The 23,396-nt window shown below is 38.4% G+C and overlaps 1 protein-coding gene across 2 annotated transcripts; it reads right to left on the reverse strand.

The window, feature by feature from the left end:
- Positions 1 to 1,402: 1,402 nt before the first annotated feature.
- Positions 1,403 to 22,533, reverse strand: RWDD1 (RWD domain containing 1). Of its 2 annotated transcripts, XM_058566404.1 has the most exons (7): positions 21,836 to 22,011; positions 13,480 to 13,545; positions 11,138 to 11,268; positions 5,511 to 5,654; positions 4,669 to 4,801; positions 4,078 to 4,140; positions 1,403 to 1,698 (listed from the first exon to the last, which is right to left on the reverse strand). In XM_058566404.1, the coding sequence occupies exons 1-7, from the start codon at positions 21,906 to 21,908 to the stop codon at positions 1,577 to 1,579; spliced, it is 732 nt and encodes a 243-aa protein (XP_058422387.1). In that variant the 5' UTR covers positions 21,909 to 22,011; the 3' UTR covers positions 1,403 to 1,576. The 2 variants fall into 2 exon arrangements, 1 of the variants encoding a protein (XP_058422387.1); XR_009223531.1 differs by lacking the exons at positions 1,403 to 1,698; positions 4,078 to 4,140; positions 4,669 to 4,801; positions 5,511 to 5,654; positions 11,138 to 11,268 and adding an exon at positions 20,481 to 20,608 and having other exon boundaries at positions 21,836 to 22,533.
- Between the last annotated feature and the right edge of the window lie 863 nt (positions 22,534 to 23,396).

Below are 23,396 nucleotides of genomic sequence, written 5' to 3' on the forward strand. Positions count from 1 at the left end.
GCTGCCTGGATTCCTGGGGCCTCCATTCATGGGTGTAACCTCAGTTCCTGGGGCCTCTGGTCTCAGGTGCACTCACAGTTCCTGGAACCTCTGGTCTCTGAAGCTGCTGTCACTGCTCCCCTAGTTCCACCACCTCCAGGAGGTCCATTCCACTCACCGTCAGATGTATAGATGTATGGATTTCAGGCATTCTGATGTGCTGTGCAGAAAGTCCTATGTTAGTCCTGTTGGTCTATGGATGTCCTACTGGTTGTAACTTAGAGGGGAGAGACAAAGGGAACAACTCACTCCACCAGGATGCTGACATTGCTCCTCACCATTGCTATTCTTAACTTTAACTGAACCACTGTTTTGGGTTCTTATGTATCAGCTGATCAATTTCAAAAAGGACCTCTTCCCTGGAAAAGCAAAACCTCACGTAACACAAACTTTTAGACTTCTCTCTGCATAAAAATGCTGAACAGTGCTGCTATTCCCTTTTATTGGTCTGGAATCAAGGCTGGTGAAAAGTATCAAACTCCTCAATAATAGTGTTGTTTTAAATAATTTGATTTTAATCAGTCTGACTCCAAAAATAAACATGAGATTGATATTGCTGTTTGTGGGTATGTGGTACATATATGAAGGCAACCATTTGCGATAGCACAAGTGATTTCCTATCAGAGTTAAAATTCAATCCTCCAAAACTGCAGTAACTTGCATAAAGCCTGGCTCTCCTACATAGAGTCCCCAAGTCAATCATTCCCAATTAGTATGAAGGAGGTCTCATATGTGCATGGACGTGGATGAGTGGTTTTCTTGTACACAGTGTACAACCCCAAGAATTCAGACCCCTTCAAACTGGTTAGTTAGAAAATTAGGGGAACATCACAATATATAGTCTTCATAACTGTAGGAGAGTGGTTCTTAATCAGGAGTGTGCATCAGAATCACATGTGTCACTGCACGAGATTTCACTACTTTAAAAATTCAGATTGAGGCTCAGTGTTTATTAGCCTAAAGTGAGAAGGGCCTAAAGTACACACCTATTAACAACTCCACAGATGATTCTGATTTAAATACTACTATAGGACTAAAGTCCATTTCATTCCTGACTATTATGGGCTTCTCGTTTTATTAAGACTTGAATTTATCATGCCCAAAGGTTAGACTTCGGAATGCTTAATGTTCTATTCACCTCAGTCTTCCAGTATTTCATAAGAATGACAATACTTGGAATTCAAAAGGCACCACTGTCTCCAGCATACAAATTCTGAGTTATTCCAATTCCTTTTATATAAACCCACACCTGTGCACAGCAGCAGCCTATCTTCAAGTCTTAGTGTTATAGGCAGGATCTCTGTCCAACACTAAATGTTTTTAAATATGTAACCTTCTTCTCACTAATAAGAGGAATTGAACATTTTATATTCGAAATTTTAAAGTCAGTTTATTTAGTTCAATGATGAAAGCTATCAGAAGAATATTCTCCTGAAAATTATTTTTTCTTAGAAAAAAAGAAAGGAAAATCAACACCCTCTCAGTATAGCCACAGATGCTGTGGCAGTCAAGCCTCTCTGCAGACAGGGACAGTCCATTAGTCAGTCAAGTCACTCTCTGGGTCAGCAGGATTGTAGTCTGGATCATCCTCATCATCCTCCAGCTCCAAGTCATCCATTTCCTGGAACAAAGACTCATCTACCTCCACATTATTTCCAGCTGCAAAAGACAAAAGTTTTCACATTCAGTCTTACACTCAGGAATAAAACAAACAATTCATTGGCAATACCAAACAGAAACTTCTAAATGTGCATGTGAGGCTCAAGTGACGAAATCCTAAACTACTACTGCAAATCATACCAACAGTGATCTGTATTGGTCAGCAGAGACATACACATTTTAAAAGCAACTTCATGCTTCCAGTTCATAGTCTAAAAAATCCAGTTATTAAAAAAAAGCCTTCCTAGAATGAATTATTTATGATGTGGCATTCCATAAGTTGAAGACAATGATGATGTCCTGGTTATACAAAGCTGATTAACACTGACCATACTCTTCCAATAGTGGCAGATATGTACATCATTAAAGCTCAACTAAACTTATTTAATTAATAGATTTAACTTGATCTTCACCCTCATCCAGTTCCCCTTGTAACCAATGGCATGCCTTTCCAAGATTCCAAATATCTAAGCCCTACAGGAAGCAATACCTAGCCTTTGTATTAAACATCTTCAGTCTTCATTTTGTCTGAAGTATATGAAGGTACAATATTACAGTACTCTTAAATCACCAAAAATTGTTCATCTTCCTTCTCAGACTCTAGCCCACTGACATTCCACTCAATGAGAATGAGTCTTGCTTCAAGCCTTTGAGCAGTTCAGTAATAAAAAATAATTTGCTAACTTTAACCAAAGAATAACGGACTGGGAGAGGTAGTGAAGGCTTCACAGAGCAGAGGACATTGGAAATATCTTCATGATAAATTTGAATCCACCAAGAAAAAGGTTCAGGATGAAGTAATTCTAGGTAGAAGTATATGCAAAAGGCAGAGAGAAAAGATAAGACCTTGAGTACTTCTAAGTGAAACACAAGATTCTTGAGGAAAAATATCTGGAGATAACACAGACTGAAGGATTGTGTGGGTCAACCTTTTCCTCTAGGCAGTAGGGAACCGTCAAAGGATTTTAAGGAGAAAAATGTCATGATTAAATATGAGTTTTAAAAATACCATCTCAGAGGCAATGACTACAGAGTAGTTAAGGACACCAGAAGGAGGAAGAGACTGAAGCACAGAGATAATTTAAGAAACTACCACAAAAGTCCAGGTGAAAAACAACAAAACTTGCAAATCAGGAGGAAAGAGCTGATAAGACATTTCAGAGGCAGAATCACCAGACAGCTTTTGGTAAGTTATTGGATATGAGGAGATATTTGATCCATTAGATAGGGAAAGGAGTCAAGAATGAGTGAAGACATAAAATTCTTAAAGTGCAAGAGAGAATAAGACAAAAGCTTTTGGGATCTAGAATTTCTCAACAAAATAGGAGGTCAAATGAGTTCCTAAAGTGAGAGGAGGATAGATGAGGCTAAGGACATCCTTGTTGTTTTTTGTTTTTTGGATTTTTTTTGAGACTATAAAAATCTTGGAGTAAGAATGTAATATGTTATTTATATATATATAAATATAAAATATATATTTATAAATATGTACATTATATATATATATATATATATATATAAAAAATGCTGAGTGTCAGTAAGGGCTGAGTGTCAGTAAGGTTAAGAAGCATGATTTAGCAATGGGCCACAGCAACACTGATTCTTAACATTTTCCAGCAAACAGTCAAGGAACAATGTTGAAAGGCCAGATGTTAGAGGATCCCCAACCAGCAAGACGGGCATGAGAGAAGGCTCACGAAGTGCAGGACTCTACGGTGCTATCGGAGATATGATAGGATGGAGCCCAGTTTAAGAAACACCCTTGGCCATATGCTCCATGAGGGCAGAGAATTTGTCTATACTGTTCTCTGCTGTATCCTCCGTGGCCAGGACAGTGCTCAGCTTATTGTAGAGGTTCAATAAATATTTGTGGATGGATAGATAATGGATGGAGAGAAGACTGAAAATGGGTAAGAGTCAGGATAAAAAGGAGAAGAAAAGCATAAGGGACTTCATGCTCCAAAGACAGCAACAGTACTATGAAATGTAAGATTTCTGGTTGGAGGTTATGCTAGGAGTTCCAGATTTGAGATTTTTATAAAGCTCCATAACAGACCATGGAATACAGTTTCCATAGATTTATGATACTAGAAATTTGAGGAAAACAGGTCACCTGAGTCACAGTGGCCCATTTTACTAGTTGTTAGAGGCTAATATGACCATAATCATTTATATTGTTATCTTTAATGTTAAGTTATCAGAAAACTTTAAAAAATACTATAGTTTAATGTATAAATTAATCAAACATTACAATTTATTCTTCAAAATGTTATTTCTTTATAGCCTTGGGAGGAAAATTTTACATTATCACTCTGATTTTCATGGTTTAATATTAAAAACAGCACATCATGTACATGTGGAATTCTAATATTATCTTACCATCCTCCAAGAATTGGATATCAGATGTGTCAAGATTATGATCTGTTTCAAATAGCTGTTTCCCTGAAAGAAATAAATATGTTTATTTCAAATGACACAGTAGTCCTCTATCCTCTTAAAAAGGATCTGTAGAGTCCTACAACCCTCTTAAAAAGCATAATAATCCAAGAAAACAAGTCTGAAAACCTGTTTTTCTGTGAAGTTCAATAAATTTAGGAACTCAGTAAGTAGCTAAGAGGCACATGAAATGTATCTGCATTAAAAAGAAACAAGCAAAAACCTAGTCTGCCTTAGAGTCCTAGAAAAACAAAGGGGTTTGACCCTACAACTTCTAAGGCTTGTGATCCTGAAAATCATGACAGCTGTATCTTGGAATCTATCTATTGCAATATTTAGATCAAAGATAAGCAATAAAAAATAATTATAATTTGTACGAAGAAATATCATCACGTAGAGAGAATGTTTTCTCTTTTTGTCCTAGATGCCTAAGTATATTATTTTCTTAGAGAAGTCTGTCCAAATGATCCTCTTGCTATGTAAGAAGTAACACAGGAGGGTTTGGAGGGAACAGGAATGGGGAGGGAGTCATACCACTTAATTTATTTTTTCCTGCTTGTTCTTCTTCTTTCATTCGTTTCTTTTTAATTTCCAAGAGTTCTGCATCAAACTTGGCCTTCCAACTTAAGAAATTCTCAATTGTAACAGGAGTGCCATGAAATAATTGCTTAGAAAATAAAAAAGACATATCACCAGACAAATGAGACATAGTTTAAAAAATAAAGCCTAATAATCTTCTAGACGAATGAATACAGGCACTTATAAGAAAAACATAGAAAAATTAACATTTCAAGTTTTGAAATATTTAATCCGATTTCCTCCTGCACTCGCTACTCTCATTGGTCTTGGAAATTTATTCTGGAAAAGTCTATTTTTTATTTGTATTACAAAAAAACAAAGATAACATGCAATGTATCCCCACTGCTATTCACTGTTAAGAAGAAAGATGTTGCTGTCAGTAGTAATGTGTTTTGAATACACATCAATTTACAACACTAACATCATAGCTTACCTTTTGTAGTCCATTTCAGAATTTGAGGTTTTCTTTACATTTAGTGAGTCTTTAAGTCACTCTGGTGAGAGCTTTATAATTCTAAAATCTATACCATAAGTGAAATAATGTATATTTCTTGATTTTATCTGCATGAGCTTTACTAACTAATTATTAATCATTACTCGTGCTATGTCACCAACTAAATAACAGATTTCCAAATTTTACTTAGTAAAGATTTGCTAAAATTTACTTTTGTATATTTTTGTGATTTCCAAAAAAATTACTGAAATTTCCAAAAACAAAAATAAAACACAAAAAAGCCAAACAACCAAAAAAACCAGATTTAAAGAATAATGTAAGAAAACATGGATCCTAAATATACCTTTTCGGCTTCTTCTGCTTCTTTTTCTTTCTGTTTCTTTTCTTCTTCCCTTCTGGTTTTTATTTGATCTACTATTTCATTTAATTTTTCTTGCACAGCTGTCACTAAAGTAAAGATCATCACCATACCAAGGTTTTCTTCTGCCTGTGTAACAAAAAAAAAAAAAGCTGTAGTGAGAAACACACTTCTCAGAAAAATTAAAGCTAACCAATGAAAAAGTGTTTTGGCATAATCACTAAACTCCATACATTTACAATATGATTACTAATTCAGTTACATTATAAGTTCAGACATTTGGATAAATGATCATTTAGGAACTGAACATAAATATAAATAACAATATCTTCAATTGAAAAATTCATGTAATTTGCTATATCTAACCTTAAACTGATATTTCAGTAAATTCTGTTTAACAATCATAAATGTAGGTGGAACTCAGATAACCTTTTCCTACAGTAGCTAGCAATAGGAACATCAGTTCTCCAGCATGTTTTCATTATTTTAGTCCTTTTTGGGTATTTGTAGCTGTGAAAATGAACTGAATTTTGAGGCCGAAGTGATTTACCTTTATCTACCTTTTTTTCCTTTCAATTTGAAATGGTTTAAAATCAAATATAAAAGCATCTCCAACTCATGAAAGGGATATAATTTCAACAGCTATTTGGAAGTTGGTCATTTGAAAGCGGAATAAAATAAAACAAGGTATCTTGTTTATCCACAGAAACAAGATAGGTTTCCAAGGAAGCAGACAAAAAAAAAAAAAAAACACAAAATATACAAGCCAGAATTTCATTCCTAGAAGCAGAAGACATCTCCAAGCATTCCTTTGACAGGGCCGGCCTAAGCAGCATTGAGTGGGTATCATCTCCTGGGCCCTCCATGAACACAAGGCTTCAAGCTAGCTTCTGTAAACCTTTTTTTTTTTTTATTGCGTTAACATTGGTTTAGAACATTGTATAAATTTCAGGTGTACATCATTATACTTCTATTTCTGCATAGATTACATCATGTTCACCACCCAAATACTAATTACAACCCATCACCACACACATGTGCCAAATTATCCCTTTCACCCTCCTCCCTCCCCCCTTCCCCTCTGATAACCAGCAATCCAATCTCTGTCTCTATGTGTTTGTTTGTTGTTGTTTTTATCTTCTACTTATGAGATCATACGGTATTTGACCTTCTCCCTCTGACTTATTTTGCTTAGCATAATACCCTCAAGGTCCATCCGTGTTGTCACAAATGGCTGGATTTCATCATTTCTTATGGATGAGTAGTATTCCACTGTGTATATATACCACATCTTCTTTATCCATTTGTCCCTTGATGGGCACTTAGGTTGCTTCCAAATCTTGGCTATTGTGAATAATGCTGCAATGAACACAGGGGTGCTTGTATCTTTATGTATTGGTATTTTATGTTCTTTGGATAAACACCAAGCAGTGGAATAGTTGGATCGTATGGTAGTTCTATCCTTAATTTTTTGAGGAATCTCCATACTGTTTTCCATAGAGGCTACACCAGTTTGCACTCTCACCAGCAGTGTATTCGAGTTCCCTTTTCTCCACATCCTCTCCAACACATGTTGTTTCCTGTGTTGTTAATTATAGCCATTCTGACAGGCACGAGGTGATATCTCATTGTAGTTTTGATTTGCATTTCCCTGATAGTTAATGATGGTGAACATCTTTTCATGTGTCTGTTGGCCATCTGTATATCTTCTTTGGAGAAATGTCTGATTCAGGTCTTTTGCCCATTTTTTAATTGGGTGGTTAGTTTTTTTGTTGTTGAGGTGTATGAGTTCTTTATATATTTCGGATATTAACCCCTTATCAGATACATGGTTTGCAAATATCTTCTCCCAATTGTTAGGCTGTCTTTTTGTTTTGTTGATGGTTTCCTTTGCTGTGCAGAAGCTTTTTAGTTTGATGTAGTCTCATTTGTTTATTTTTTCTATTATTTCTCTTGCCCAGTCAGACATGGTACTTGAAAATATGTTGCTAAGACTGGTGTCGAATAGCATAATTCCTATGTTTTCTTCTAGAAATTTCATAGTTTCAGGTCTTACATTCAAGTCTTTAACCCATTTTGAGTTAATTTTTGTGTATGGTGTAAGATAACGGGGCTTTTCTGTGGTGTCTCCATGCTAACCATCCTAAATCTGACTGTAAACAAACCTCTCTCCTGACTGCTAAACCCACAACAAAACTGTCCACTGGCTAGTGACTCAGATGTACCACAGGCATCTCAACACTGAAACCATCATCTTCTCCACAAAACCTATTTCTAAGTTCTCCATCTCAGAGAACGATACCACCATCCACCCAGCCTGAACATTCGCATCCCATCATAAGCTCTATCACTGCCTTTAATCTATTCTTATACATCATTTAAATCAGTCTATTGTTCTCTATCAACTTTGTTATTACCCGAACCTAGGACACCATCATCTTCAGCCTGGAATATTATAAGAAACTCCTAACTAGTCTTCTTAAAACCTCTGGTCTTGTCAGGCCTGACATCAATTTCTCTGACCACTCAATATACGCACAAACTGATCTAGTCAGTCTCTTGTTTAAAATCCCTCAATAGCTTCCCAAACCAATCAGGAGCAAGACTGTATTTTTAAACAGTTTATAACATCTTTTGGGAATTAACTTCTTTAGTTCCATCACGTATTACCACCAACCTCAAGTTCTAAGCTCAAGTATTAGTATCACTGCATGTTGCGGAAGGAAATAATGATCTTTTCTCTCTCTCTTACTTCCATGCCCCTTAACAAGCTGGTTCCTCTACTATGAAACTCTTCTACTCCCTTTATTGCCTAGTAGTCTTCCTTTAGGTCTCAGCTTCCTCTTGGAAGCATCTCCAATGCCTCAACTCTATGTCCACTTATATAATCCTGTACTTCACCCATCACAGCATTTTTCATACAGAATAATGATTTTCAGTTTGCTAGTTCATATTCCTCACCAGAGTATAAAATCTATGAAAGAGGGGATGGTGTCTATCTTGGTTACTTAATGCTTGAGACATTCCAAAAACAAATCCCAGCAGGATCTCTTTTTAAAAGGTTAAGTATTCCAACAGAAAAGAAAAAAAATCATTCATATGGAAACTAGACAACTAGAAGTCATATGAAAAGATTTCCACATCACTAGTAATTGAAGAATTACAAATTATAATTGTATACTATTTTCATCTTGTCATCATTTTTTTCTTTCTAAATGAAAATATCTAGTGTTAGCAAATGTGGGCAGACACCTCAATGGCTGTCGTGAGATCATCACTTGGCACAACCATTTTGAAGGTCAATTGGGCAGTGTGTACGAAATTCTTAAATACATATACACTTTTTTGTGTGTGTGTGTGAGAAAGATCAGCCCTGAGCTAACATCCATGCCAAACCTCCTCTTCTTGCTGAGGAAGACCGGCCCTGAGCTAACATCTATTGCCAATCTTCCTCCTTTTTTTTTCCTTTTTCTCCCCACAGCCCCAGTAGATAGTTGTATGTCATAGTTGCACATCCTTCTAGTTGCTGTATGTGGGACGCCGCCTCAGCATGGCCAAATAAGCGGTGCATGGTGTGCGCCCGGGGTCCGAACCCGGGCCGCCAGTAGCAGAGCGCGCGCACGTAACCGCTAAGTCATGGGGCCGGCCCCGTACATATACCCTTTAATCTAGCAATCCTACTTCTAGAAAATGCTGGATTCATATACTCATCATTAATTCATTCTTTTCGTCTATTCAAAAAATATTTTGAGAGTCTACTATGTGCCAGGTGCTAGAGATTCAATGGAGACTCTGCTCTAAGGATTTACAAATAGTGATATATAAGAATGTTCAAAGAATTGCACATTAAATCAGGCAAAATGAGAAATAATTATAAGTTGTTTCAAAAAGGATATATGTATAATTATACATACAGTGAAATTCTATGCAGTTATCAAAAACAATGATTCATATATATGTTTACTAAAATAGAAAGATGTCCACATACATTATTATGTGAAAAAAAGGATGTTATAAAACATTATGTATAGAACGATATAACTTGTGGTGGGAGAGGGGGACTATAATAGTGTCAAAAAAAGAAGTCTGGAACTATATCACACCAAAATGTTAATAAACAGTTATACCTCATTGGTGAGATTAAGACTAATCTTTATTTTCTTCTTCATGATTTTCTATATTTTTTGAGTTTTTTGTAATATGAACTTATTATTTTGATAATTGAAAATTAATACTATTTTTGGAGAAAAAGTACAAATATTCCCTCAACACATCTGATCTCAGGTAAGTATCAGGAAAAAAAACCCAAAACTTCCTTTTTGAAAGGAAGGAGTTTGAGTATAAATAAAATATAAAACACACAGAAAAAAATCACTCAGATCAAATAATTTACATTAATATATGACTAACTAAATATAGCATACTGTCCCAAGTTCTCTGCAATGTTTTAAAATGAAGCATGTTAAGTCAAATGATATTAGAATTAATAGAATTTCATACTGGGTAACAGAGTGAACAGGGCCCAGGAACAGCATAAATTCATGTGTGATATATCTTCTTTCACTCTTCATTCCCTAACAGCTCCAGATCCTTTTAAAATATCAGCATTCAGAGGACCAATAATCCTTGAAATATACAAGTCACATTTATGTTGGAGACATGTTTTCTGTCAATTTTTCTTAAAACAAACAAAACTAGGACTTCTGATTTTAAGATGGCGGAGTAAAGATTTTACTTGCTTTCCATACTCCCTACTCTGAAGAACCCAGGAAACCTTTCTGCCCAAGCAAGAGACTGTGGGTAGCCCATCCCACCACAGAACTAGGCAAGTAAGAATTTTCCAATAGCCATTTTTTCTTCCACACAATCTCTCCTCTTGCAGGGATCATAAAGCATTGTGCTGTTTGTAAGCTTAGGGAAAAAGAGAGAAAGGATTAAAAAAAAAAATCACCAGGGGCCAGCCCCGTGGCATAGTGGTTAAATGAGCGCACTTCACTGCGGTGGCCCAGGGTTCAGATCCCGGGTGCACCCCGATGCACTGCTTGTCAAGCCATGCTGTAGTGGTGTCCCATATAAAGTGGAGGAAGATGGGCACGGATGTTAGCCCAGGGCCACTTTTCCTCAGCAAAAAAAAAAAAAGAAGAGCATTGGCTACAGATGTTAGCTCAGGGCTGATCTTCCTCACACACACACACAAAAAAAATCACCAGTCCTCTTCCTAGGTTATAGGCAACTGCACAGGTCAGAGGAGTTGGGAGTTTTAATTTTTTTTTAAGTTGGAATTTTTAACTGCACATAGGACTGGAGATTCTGAGAACTAAATCAAAACTGTTTGTAATTTAAAGTACCTATCGGACTTTTATCACCTAAAATCACAGGGCTGACTGAGTTTCAAACAAAGGTATAGGGACTTCACTTATTCAAATTTTAAAGATATAGTGCAAAACAAAAAGATGCTTTGTGAATATACATATATATATGTAATGAATTCTGCTTGTTCAATGTACTGTTTATACATATTTAATAGCATTTTCTGACTCTTGAAATTAATGTGTAATATTTAAGGACAATAAAATAATGCCATTACAAAACATAACATGTTATTTCCTTACCTGTAATGCTAATAATTTTAAAATGTCTGAGACATCATTATCTTCTAGATTTTCCTGGGAGAATATTTCATAAAGGGGAGCTTCATCTGGGTATTTTTCACTGTATGTAAACTTAAGGGTAGTCTGGACAGCTAAAGACACAAGACAAAAGTTTGATATGAATACCTTAAAATGTAAAGTATAGAGATTCAACATCTTTGTTGAATCAGTAATTAATTTACAATGTGTCAACGAAAAGTAGCACAACAGATTTTCCCGCAGAGAAAAACAAAGTTACTATGAGGCCAGACAGATACTTATTAACATAAACAACACAGACCACAAAAATAAGTGAAAACAAATGACAGGAATACCTAAAATCACTTCTAACACATGAAAAACATTAACAACTTATTAGTATTTTACCATATTGCATGTCTGAGACAGAGGATGGATAAAAGCCACTCTTTTTAAAACCTTCCTTAAGATAAACAAAAGGCACTGAATATAACACATAGAAAAAGAACTAGCTTCTGCTCATTTTCAGGGCTCTACCAGAGCCAGATCCAGTTCAGAGGATCTGGCTGTAGCCCTGGAGTCTATATTTCTATCTGCACAGTGCCTGCAGGGCACTGCTAAGGGGTTGCCAGATGACATGGATTTGAATCGGACAGTTGGAGAGGTTGCTGAGAAACTTTTAACCTGATTCATCTATACTTTCTCACTCACTCTTTTGGCCTATCCCAAGTCTCTGATCTGACACTTGTATGGAGTGAGCTTCTTACAGGCACATCAGTGCAAGGGATCTCCCTGCAGCCCCACTGGGTGAATTCTCAATTCCACCAGGCAATTTGCAACTAAGCAGCAGTGCCAAACATTTTCTGTTAAAACTTATTAGTCATAACGATCTTTTGTCTAGATTTTACCTTTATTGTAACTCACATTTTAATTATTAAAACCTCCTGATTTTGATTGATTTTCAAAGGAGGGAAAAAAAAAACACCTGAAAATATGCTGGTTTGATATTTTTGTCTAAATTTTTGTGTATGATGTCAATAAAGAATTTTATGAGTGAATGGATATAAGAAAGATTGATAGGTCAGTAAGAAATACATAGTGTCTTTTGGCATTTTTCTTTCTTTTTTTAAAATTAACATGTTTCTAGTTTTATAGCTAGAACAAGAAGTTTTTCTTTAATTTACTGATTCTACTATATGATGTAAGTATGAATGTAAGACATTCATTACAGAAACTAGGAATACATTAAGGGAAAAATAAAATCAATAATAATCCCATCATCAGGAACAGATCACTTACCATTTTGATATATTTAAAGTATCTTAAAAGTATTTTTAAAAACATAAAGTACTTAAGGTATCTTTCTATGCATATATTTAAATTTTAAACAAAATGTAAAAGAATGCTCATGTTGTATTTAAGATTTTATATACATAAATATCTATATGTCTATAAATATACATGTAAATAACTGTATCCAACATCCTTTTAATTCAGATTTAAGTAATAACTCAATGCTAAACTCATTTTCAATTGTACAAGACAGATTTAGAGTTATCAAGTGATACCACTAAAATTGGTATTACTGAATGCTCATGGCAGTATTTAAGTTGACTAGCTCAACAGGAAAAAAGAAACCCTTGGAGTTAACACCAACTTATATAACTTTTTAATATAATTAGAAAATTAACTGACTGGACTAAAGGTGGAAATGAACTTTAGACACTCTGCCTCCAAAATCTGCTAAATTTAAATTAATTTATTTAATTTTAATTTATTAGTTTTGTAGCTACTTTATTTCAATTTGTATGTTTGTCTTAGTTCTATAATTATATAATAGTGTTTTTTATCTGGTTTTATGTATGTACGTATTTAAATAACAATAGAATATCCATCCTAAAGAGAGAGAGAAAAACATGCAGATAGGTGTTTACCCAGCCCAATTTATAATAGCAAATGTCCAGCAAACAATCTAAACATCCAAAGAGAAAAAACAGTCATGGAAAAATACAGTCATTCAATGGAATACCACATAATCACTGAAATATGTGTGCATGCAAAGTCTTGTTTTGGACAAAAATCTCCTACCTTTTCTCCATCTGCTGTATTGTTAATGATTCTGTTTCACTTTTAAAAACTAAGATTATTGTGTCAGAATATATCTCACTGACTTCCTCTAACCAGAAGTCATGTTCACATAGTAAATACTGACTAGAAACACACAATATTTATACTAGACTCTTAACAGCACCTTAGCACCTCCACACCTGCAATGCCCAGCACAGTGAGTAAAATTCGTGAGAGAGAGGCTTAGAAAAACCACAAGCACTTCTGATCAGACTTACTTTCATCATTTTCTCCAGCCTCAGATGTCACAGTAATGGTGAAGCTGGGTGGATTTTCTGATAATACTGCAAGAAAATATACACAGAGCTTATGTTATTAAGATGCTTCCAAAGGCAGATGCTTTTCCTTATTAGCAAAATATCACTATTCAGTCCCAGAAACTGATCCCTAGCCTGTATTTCCATTTCCACAAATACGGAATGAATAGAAGATTCAAATGATAAAATGCCCATCAGTTTTCTATTTAATTCTAATGTCTTTAATGTGGAAAGAAATACCTATTGTAGATACCCTCTTGGAGTTTTATCAAATCAATTAAAATAATTAAATAATTTACCTTTTAATCCACCTATACATGGAAAAGTACATTCTAAAAAGTTCCCAAATGGGGCGGCAAAAAAAAAAAACGTGGGGCCAGCCTGGTGGCGTAGTGGTTAAGTTCGCGAGCTCCAATTCGGTGGCCCAGGGTTCGCAGGTTCAGATCCCGGGCACAGACCAACGCACCACTCATCAACACATGCTGTGGCGGCGTCCCATATAAAGTAGAGGAAGATGGGCATGGACGTTAGCCCAGCACCAATCTTCCTCAGCAAAAAAAGAGGAGGATTGGCATCGGATGTTAGTTCAGGGCTAATCTTGCTCACCAAAAAAAAGAAGAAAAGTTTGATGTTTCTCATCAGAAACTATCCACTGATAGTCAATCTTATCACTAATTTTTATACTTATATATCCTGAAGCATAACTCAGAATGTCCATGACAAACAGTAAATATTAACTTGTTAAGAGTTTGTGTCTTCTAGCTATCTCTTTCTCCCACATCATCTCTAGAACCAAGCTTTATTCTTTCATAAATTATTGAGCCTCTACCATCTTTCATGGAATTATAAAATTAGTCATGAATCCAAACATCAAACTGCTTACAATTTGTTAAGCAAGACATGTAAATCAACATTTATATAAATAAGACAGCGTTATATAGCCTTTTACAGCCTGATGTCTACCTGATACTATGTGTCTGTTTACTCTATTCTCCCACAAGAAGACTGTAAAACTCTATGAGAGCTCCTAGATCAGGGCCTGGCAGTATCTAGAAACTCAATAAATTTTGGCTCAATGAAAGAGCTAAACTAATGGAATGAAAGGAGAAAAATGAAAACAAAGAAAACTTGTATTCAGAACCATTACAAGAGTAAACACAAAAAACCTGAGCCACCCCTAACTGCTGCCAAGCCTGTGAGAAAAGCCTTCCTCCCTCAGGGCGGGGAAGCACTGGCTCCTGTCAGGTTGGTAGCAGCTCATCAGCCTCTTTCTGAAATGAAACAGCAAGGGGATGTCTGAAGAAGTCACCATGGGAACTACTCAGCTTTCCCTACTCAAGAACTTCTGAGGCCTTTATTAAATATTCATTATCAATAAAATTTTCAAGATGTATGCCTTCATTTCAATTGAAGTTTGAAAGCACTTGAAGCAATGATGAACATCTATGATTACTAGGAAGGGGTTTGTCAGGAGGATAAAAGATTCGTTGGACTCATTCTTTTTTTCTTTGAGGAAGATTAGCCCTGCGCTAACATCCGATGCCAATACTCCTCTTTTTGGCTGAGGAAGATTGGCCCTGGGCTAACATCTGTGCCCATCTTCCTCTACTTTATATGGGACACCACCACTGCATGGCTTGACAAGTGGTGCGTCAGTGCGTGCCCTGGATCTGAACCTGCGAACCCTGGGGCTGCCAAAGCGGAGCACGCACACTTAACCGCTTTGCCACTGGGCCAGCCCCCACTGGACTCATATTTTAACAGGCCTCAGGCAGCCCAGCCCATGCTGAAAAAGTCCCTGAAAGGTAATTATAATAAAGCTTTTATAATACGATTGGTCCTATCTTTTTTTTAACAAATGTGTATAAAATACATTTGATGTATTTCATTCCTATTTCTTTTCATGACAACTTTAGCATTTACATGTCATGAAATGTAAACACTGCAACTATAGAAATAAGGGTTCAACTTAATGATATTCCAACTTATTACTATTTTCTAGGACTCCACGGGGCTGTAAGTTAGGGGTCATCTATACCTAATAACAACAGCTCACATTTATTGAGCATTACTTTGCACCTGTGCTGTGCTATGCATTTACATGAAGATCCTTTAATTTTCACACCAAGACCATGTTATTCTATTACCATATTTCACCCAATTCAAGATGCCATCAAGTATGAGATGCACCCTACTTTATGTGCCACTAAGAAAGAAAAAAGAAGTTGCCAATTACACTATGATATGTAATTGATTGTAAGACAAATTCATATTTCAGACATGTTAAAACATATAAATATGTCTTAGAATCAATTAAATATAGTACCATCCCAATTTTATAGATGTGGAAACTGAAATAAAAGAGCTTTTAAATAATTTTCCCAAGGCTATACAGCTAGGAACTGGTGGAACTGAATAAACCCAATAGTTTCCTTCAAAAAGAAAAAATGTTTTCCAGCAGAAAAATTCCAGGCAAGTCATTTGAGGTAGACTGTGAATTAAGGTGTATTGGTAAGGAGAGATGGAGAGAAGGAATGTAGGTGAGAGGAACACGGCAGCAAGGGTATAATGGTGGGAAAGCTTAAGGAATATATAGGGAATAAGAAATTATTCCATTTGGTGGACGTATGAGTGGGTGAAGAAAACTAGTTGAAAATATAGTTAAAAGTTCAGTTGTGGACAGTATAGTTTCTTTAGCAGCAGTAATATGGTCAGAATTTTATTTCTAAATATAGGAAGATAAATCTAGCAAGAGTGCATAAAATTGAAGGAGACAAACAAGACTAGAGGCAGGATGAAATTAGCTGTTGAAATCGTCCTGGCAAAGTTAATGAGGTTCTGATTTAGGTTGGCAGCTATGGGAATAGCAGGGAACGGGGAGGAATCTAAGATGGTGATGGACGACACTTTGAATTTGCAGGCAGAGGATGGTGGTGCCACTAACAAAAACAAGAAATACAAAAAAAAAAAAAATCAGATATGATACATTTGAAGGACACAGAGCACTGTCAGTTGGAGGTGTTGAGCAAGCAATCAAAAATGGGCAAGTGGAGCTAAAGAGAGGTGCTTGAATGGAATTTGGGATCATCCACAGAGAGGTGACAGCTGAAGCCATTAGACTAAATGAGGTCACCACACAGAAAGCAGAGAGAGAAATAAGGGCCAACACCAGCTTTGTAAGGAATCCTAAATTTGGGCAACAAAAGTAAGAGAAGGAAAAAGTGCCAGAGATTAAAAGAAAAGCAGCAGCCATGAAAAGTAAAAACAAACTCAAGAGAAGCCTACTTTATTTGTGAGGCCACCCAACTACGGAGATCCATGTCTGACATGCCAGTGTCTACAATGTGCAGGGTCCTCCTCTGCGTAGCTACGTGGGGGGGAAATGGGTGCTGAACCGTTGGCCTACAAGATCATATCTAAATCTCCAACACGGCCCTTTGTGATCTGGTCTCTGCTTACTTGCCAGGTCTCATTTTCCATAACTCTCACTTTATTTTCTAGCAATATCTAGCCGCTTGTCCTTTGAACACATTTTGCTCTCTCAGAGTCATGCTTCTGCACATGCTGTGCCCCTTCCTCTGGTTTCATTCATTTGTTAACTCCTCATCACCCCTCAGTTCTCCAGAACAACTCAGACCCTCCCCTCCTCCTATGCTCTCGCTGCATCCTATACAAAGCTCCATGAAAGAAGCATCACACTGTGTTGTAAATTACTTATCTGGTGTTTTTTCCCCATAGACTGAGCTTCTAACAACGCATACAGTAAATATTTGGTAAATGAGGAAACCAGTTGGTAAATGAAGACATGGGGATGGCTAGCAAGAACATCACTGAACTGCCTAGAGAGCCAGAGAGAGTAGGGAGGCAAGATGGACAAGAAAGAAGTTGATGAACTATCAATCCATGAGAAATCACGAAAGCCATGTTCAGAAAAAGCATGGCAATGAAAACACTGCAGGGCTACAAGTTTAGAGACAGAATGAAGAATTTCAGAGGCCAAAATTTTCAAGACGGCATTCCAAAGGTGTAGCTACGCCCCCATACAGTTGAAGGAAATGGAAATCAAAACTGTTTGTTGATAAAGAAAGAATTATGAAGCCATATTATTAGAAGAATCAGCAACTAAGATGGTAGATTTCTAGTAAAGAGTATCTTATATTTGTTTAACAGTTATAAAGTATTTACACTTAGATTATTCCTCATTAAACAGATAGGGAAACTGAGGCTTAGAGAGCTGATATGATTTGTCCAAGGTCACAGAACTAATATCCACTAAACCAAGCTGCCATTACAGAGAAAAAACTATGAACCAGGTATAACAAAAAAAAGGATACCAGAGAACACTGCTAATATCCCCCAATGTCCACTCTCCCCTTCTTCCAGTTATACCAGTTTTCACTGAGCATATTGACCACACAGAATAAACACTACATTTCGCAGCCTCCCCTCTAATTAGGTCTCACCCAGTTCCAGCTGATGAGATGGAAGCAAATAAGTCCTTTGAGAGTTTTCAGGAAATTTCCTTAAGAAACAGCTATCTTGCACTTCTTTTTTTCCTTCATTCGTTTACCTGTCCTACTGCTTGGAAAAGGCACGCTGCCTTTTTTTTAATCTTATTTATTTATTTATTTTTTGAGGAAGATTGGCCCTGAGCTAACATCTGTTGCTGATCTTCCTCCTTTTTTTCCTTTTTTCTCCCCAAAGCCCCAGTAGATAGTTGTATGTCATAGTTGCATATCCTTCTAGTTGCTCTACGTGGGACACTGCCCACATGAGCGGTGAGTAGGTCCGTGCCCAGGATCCGAACCCGCAAACCCCGCGAGCCGCGAAGCAGAGCGCGCAAACTTAACTGCTACGCCACCGGCTCCATGCTGCCATCTTGACCATGAAGGTGAGACTACCTCTTAGGGATGACAGGGAACTAAGAAAAAGCCTGGGTCCCTGAAGAATTCTTGGACTAGAGCTACACAACTATCTTTTATGTGCAAGAGTAATAAACTTTTACCTTTTTAAAATCACTGTTATTCGGAGTTTTCTGTCACAGCTGAACCTAATCTCCCCACCCCCCAAAAAACCATGGAAAGGGAGATAACATTCCAAGGCTTGGAGATGACTAAACTAGGAATGGAAAAGTTACTTAAATGGACATGCAAAGATGAATAATGCCTGAGTTCTGATGAAGGAATAGTCCCATTCCAATGCCTTACTGTGAGTTGGGGTAAGTAGAGGAAAGATAAGCCGTCACGAAAGACACCAGATTTCTAGCATTGTCAGTGGATCAGAATACTTTTGAGAAAAAGAGTCAGATTGTCCGGCATAGAGGAAGGAACCAGTGGAGGGGCAGGAGAAGGGTTAGGTGACGGTATGGGCTGGTGATGGTAAACTGGACAGAATTAAGGATTTTGTTAAGAACAGAGATAATGGAGATAGTAGCAGAAAGGTACACTAAAGGGAGACAAATGACATCAAGGTTTTCACAAAGAACCAGACAGCCCACATTAAAATCAGTCCCTTTGGGTCTTAGGGAGTGTCTGTCTTAGAAAAACTCCTTTCTCAAGATGACCTCTGCCCCATCTCTTAGATGCAATTATAACTGTTACACGCTCATGGCTGCTACTTAGAGGTAATGACACAAGCAAATACAGGATTATGTGCACCTCTGTGTAAGACCAAACAGAATTAAGGGAACTTAACTTTTGGTTAGCCTGAAGCCAACCAATTTGTTCCAAGAAAACTGCCCATTACCAGAGACTTAGATACAGAAATACAACCAAATTCTACTACCTTAGCAGGACCTCGTCAAGTGAAGCACTACTGAAGGAGAATGTGGTATCAGGAGAGCCATTTATATTTTGGAAGACTAGTTTTTACGAGTATTGGATCAATGTGCAATCAAGCTACAGAATAGGCAAAAAAGAAGAAACTGTATTATGATTGTTATAATTCACAACAAATCCAAGAGTGGACCAAAAGCTCTCTGCAAATAGTCAAGCAATCAATTCCGAGGTTAGGCGAAGTCTATGTGGCTAGGACTATGGGCTGGCTGGATTGTGCCTCTTCGGCACCCACAAGGGGGTCGTGATTAACAAAGGCTTCTCTGTCGAGCACTCAGCCATCTATTAAAAAAAAAAAAGTATATCTCCTTCCTTCATCAACAGCATTGAGTATTTACGAAATCTAATATTAAATGTGATTCAAAATCAAGTTAGAAAACTACCCACTAGTGTTCCTCCACAAAGTGACACAAGTAAGCTCTCTTTCTTAAACCTGGTACAAAAATATGAAGTATGAAATCATCAACACAAAAGAAGGCTGTAAAACAGTAAACCCTGCAAAGCCTCACGATTTCAAAAGATCAAACATGGAAACCTTTTACTCCAAAGTCCTCTGCCTTTTCCCTGAGAGGTTTCATAAAGAACATGATCATGAGTAAGGCAAAGTTCTGGCAGAACTATAAATCAAGACATCTCATTTTAATTTACTTACTGTAAAGCTTGTAGGAATGCTGATACGAATTAGAGACAGATGGGCTCAGCTGATACTACAGAATACTGGAATTCGTCCAAGATTCATAAATTATCTTTATTACCCTGGCTCAGAATCCTCAAGCCCTTTTGCATCTGACAAGAATCTCACATACTGAACTATCTCAGAGTCTAGTACAATTTGAAAGATCCACACAGTTGTTTGAGTGTTAAAAATGTATCACTTTTGTAAATGCTTACATGCACAGTACTTAATGAGGGATACCTTATGTCCAAAGAAATGAAAAGAATAACACATCTTATGCTTTCTTAACTCTGCCTACACAGTGTTCATGCCTGTTACATTTCCAACGTACCAGAAATGACCAAACATCACGATTAAGAATATAACCCAAAAATGACCCTATATTCTATTTTATTTAGACAATGACATATGAACAAGGATAGAGAAGGGAGCCAGACTCCATACACACTCACCCAGTTAATGACACTCTCAAACCCCTCTTCACTCATCCCCTTAACATCCTCACAGCGCAGCTGTACTGCTGGTGAGAGAGAACATGAACAGGACTGGAGCTATACAGGGATAGCTGAGAGACATCTGCCTGTTGGCAAAGCAGAACAAAATTTGCTACCATTGAAAGCAGTGATGAAAAGGTGGAGCTAAGAAAACTAAGCTGAACAATGAAAGGGAGAGATTGAAGTTTGCAAGTTAAAATAACATACCTTACACTCTGAATTCTAACAATCAATGATGGACGACACTCAAAGGAAGGCATGGGGAATGAAACCCCACAGATCTAACTTCTATTCACTCATATTGGCTCTATTTGATCACATCTCAAAAACTGAGTATGTGAAAGAAGCCATATTGATACAGTTATCTTGCAGGATTTTCAGACTCATCTGAAACACGATTTAATACAGAAGAATTCTCTTCTTTTAAAATGTACCTAACGAACTTCTCAAAAATATTTTATATTAGCCCAACCTACCAAGTAATCTTCTGCTCCCCCTCATGCCAGCTGGAGCTAGATCCCAAGTCCTACATGTCTGGAAGGTAAAAGGAACAGGAGAGAGTTCCAGACCTAACTCGAAGTCGGGCCACTAATTTGCTGGCCCACCCAGAGCAAGCCACTTACCTTTCCTGCGCCTCCACTACCTTGCTTGGAGCAAGAGGAAGCCAAATGGATGAGGTCTAATATCCCTTTTAGTTTAAGAACCTGTGAATCCACAAGGGAACTGAAATTTGGGCCACCTCGTTCATTGGGCATTCTGCAGAATGCCAGAATATTAAAAAAACAAAAAAAAAGGGGGAAAAACCGACAAACTTCGGGGACAATGCTCCTCTCAAAACTGATTCTCGGTCAGCACTCTGAATCCCACAAACTTGAAAACATCATCGTACGAAAAACAGCTTCTATCTGAATAAAGGTGAAAATCTGAAAACTGACACCTTTGAGACCCTGGAAAGACTGCTACGACTTGGAGTATCTGGTTTCGTGTATTTCACTAAACCCTGGGTCGCTGTAAGTGACACAGAAACCAAAGTGCCTCCGACCGAATTCCAGGCCTGACACTCTCCCGGGACCTCGCCACCTCGCCCGGACCTTTAGATGTCAGGGAACAGCGGAGAAGGGGAAACCGCCGCGGAGCTACGGGTAAGCCTGAACATTTGGGAGAAGAACCTGAGCAGACAGTGGAGGGCGAGGTGGCCACGCGGCCTCGCTGCCCTCGTCTCCATCCCAGCCCGGGCTGCCGAGGGCCGCGGCGGCTCCAGCCGGTCCCACTCCACCCCTGGGTGGCTGCGGGCCCGCCGCCGCGGAAGTCACCTGTGAAAGAGTCGGGGTAGATGGACTCCAGAGCCTCCAGCTCGTTGCGCTGCTCCTCGCCGTAATCTGTCATCGTGACCCTCGCCGCTGCCCATGGATCGCCCGGACACCCGGCGGCGCGCTGCAGCCGGGACCGCGGCCGCGCCTGGAGAGCGGACAGCGGCCGGGCGGGCGCAGGCGCAGAGTCCTCGGCTGCGAGGCCCGGGACCCAGAGCCAGGCCGGGCCTGCTGAGCAATCACCCCGCGCCGGCCTCCGCCTGCTCGCTAGTTCTGCGTTCGACTCGTTGGGCCTGGCCAGCGGAGCACGGCGTAGCCGCCTGTCCCACGCCCCCTCGGGATTTGTTGGGATGGTGAAGGAGTCAGTCTGGCATTCGCCACGGACACCTACGGCCGGCTCTTGGGCTTTGCAGGGCCTGAGAAGCCCCTCAGCGCGGCATCTTCGCTCGATGTGTCTGGGCTGAAGGCTCGCGTGCCGAGGCGGGGAGGTGGAGCTGGCGGCGGGACGCGGGGGCGCCCGCGAACTTCGTCGTTTCCGGTTTCCTGTGACCTTGTGGCCCCGGCTGCGCAGACAGACGCGCATCCTAGTCCTTGGCTACTGGTGGGGTCCAGGTGATTTCTACGCTTCTCGGATCTCAAGTTCCTTGGCGTCCCACGGGAGTTGGACGGGGGCGCGAGACTATTGTAGAGTCCAGTGGGCAGAGGGGCAGAAGCTCGGCTCGTGGGTCGGCGAGTCCTGAAGGGTCGGCCCAGCTGCTGAATAGCCTGTCGGAGTGAATCCCGGGGAGAAATCGACTGGAAGTCCGGAGAGCTGGGTTCTCGATTCAGATCTCTAGGCTTCGCTTTTGAGTTTGTAAAATGAACGCGGCTGGGACATAGATCTAAAGATGTCTGTGATTGCGTATTTCTGTGAATTGATGAAGGGGACGTAGGTTTCAGTAACAGTTTTGATAAGCAATGAAAAGGTATCAGTACTCCGAGAAAATGTTCAGAACCTTTGATTTGGGAGAATAAAACTGAGGCAGTAATACTTAAAATATATACATCTGCCATCTCCAAGTTAATCGCAGCAGTTACAAAGAAAATTTTCAAAGAACCATAATGACAAAAGCTAAGAAAATGGCTAGATCAACATGGTACTTTTATGAAAATACTAAAGAACTATTTATATTTATGTTTATAGTAAAGGAACATGGTTATGTTAAAAAAAATCGTGGAAAAAATGTAAGAAAATACTCCATATATTAAAAGATTTTTCACCCTTTCTTGTGTTTTCCTTTGTTTTCTGTATTAAAGCCGGTTTCACTTGTGTAGGGGAGGAAACCGTTTTTAAATAAGAAGCTCCCTAGTAACGAAGGCTCTGAAGTTTTCTCTTTTAAATGATGTTAAAACGATGTTGTCCCATGGCCCAGAAGGCATCTTGCTCTTTTATTGGGAAGTATTGCTTACTTATGGCGGAGGAGTACATTAAAACAAACATGCAGGTACACTTTGGTACTGATTCCGTGTCTTAAGTATTAAGGGTTGATTTGGAGCATTCTTTTAAACTGGCAGGGAAAAAGTG

This window comes from Diceros bicornis, chromosome 23 (assembly GCF_020826845.1).
Source record: "Diceros bicornis minor isolate mBicDic1 chromosome 23, mDicBic1.mat.cur, whole genome shotgun sequence".
Lineage (NCBI taxonomy): Eukaryota > Metazoa > Chordata > Mammalia > Perissodactyla > Rhinocerotidae > Diceros > Diceros bicornis.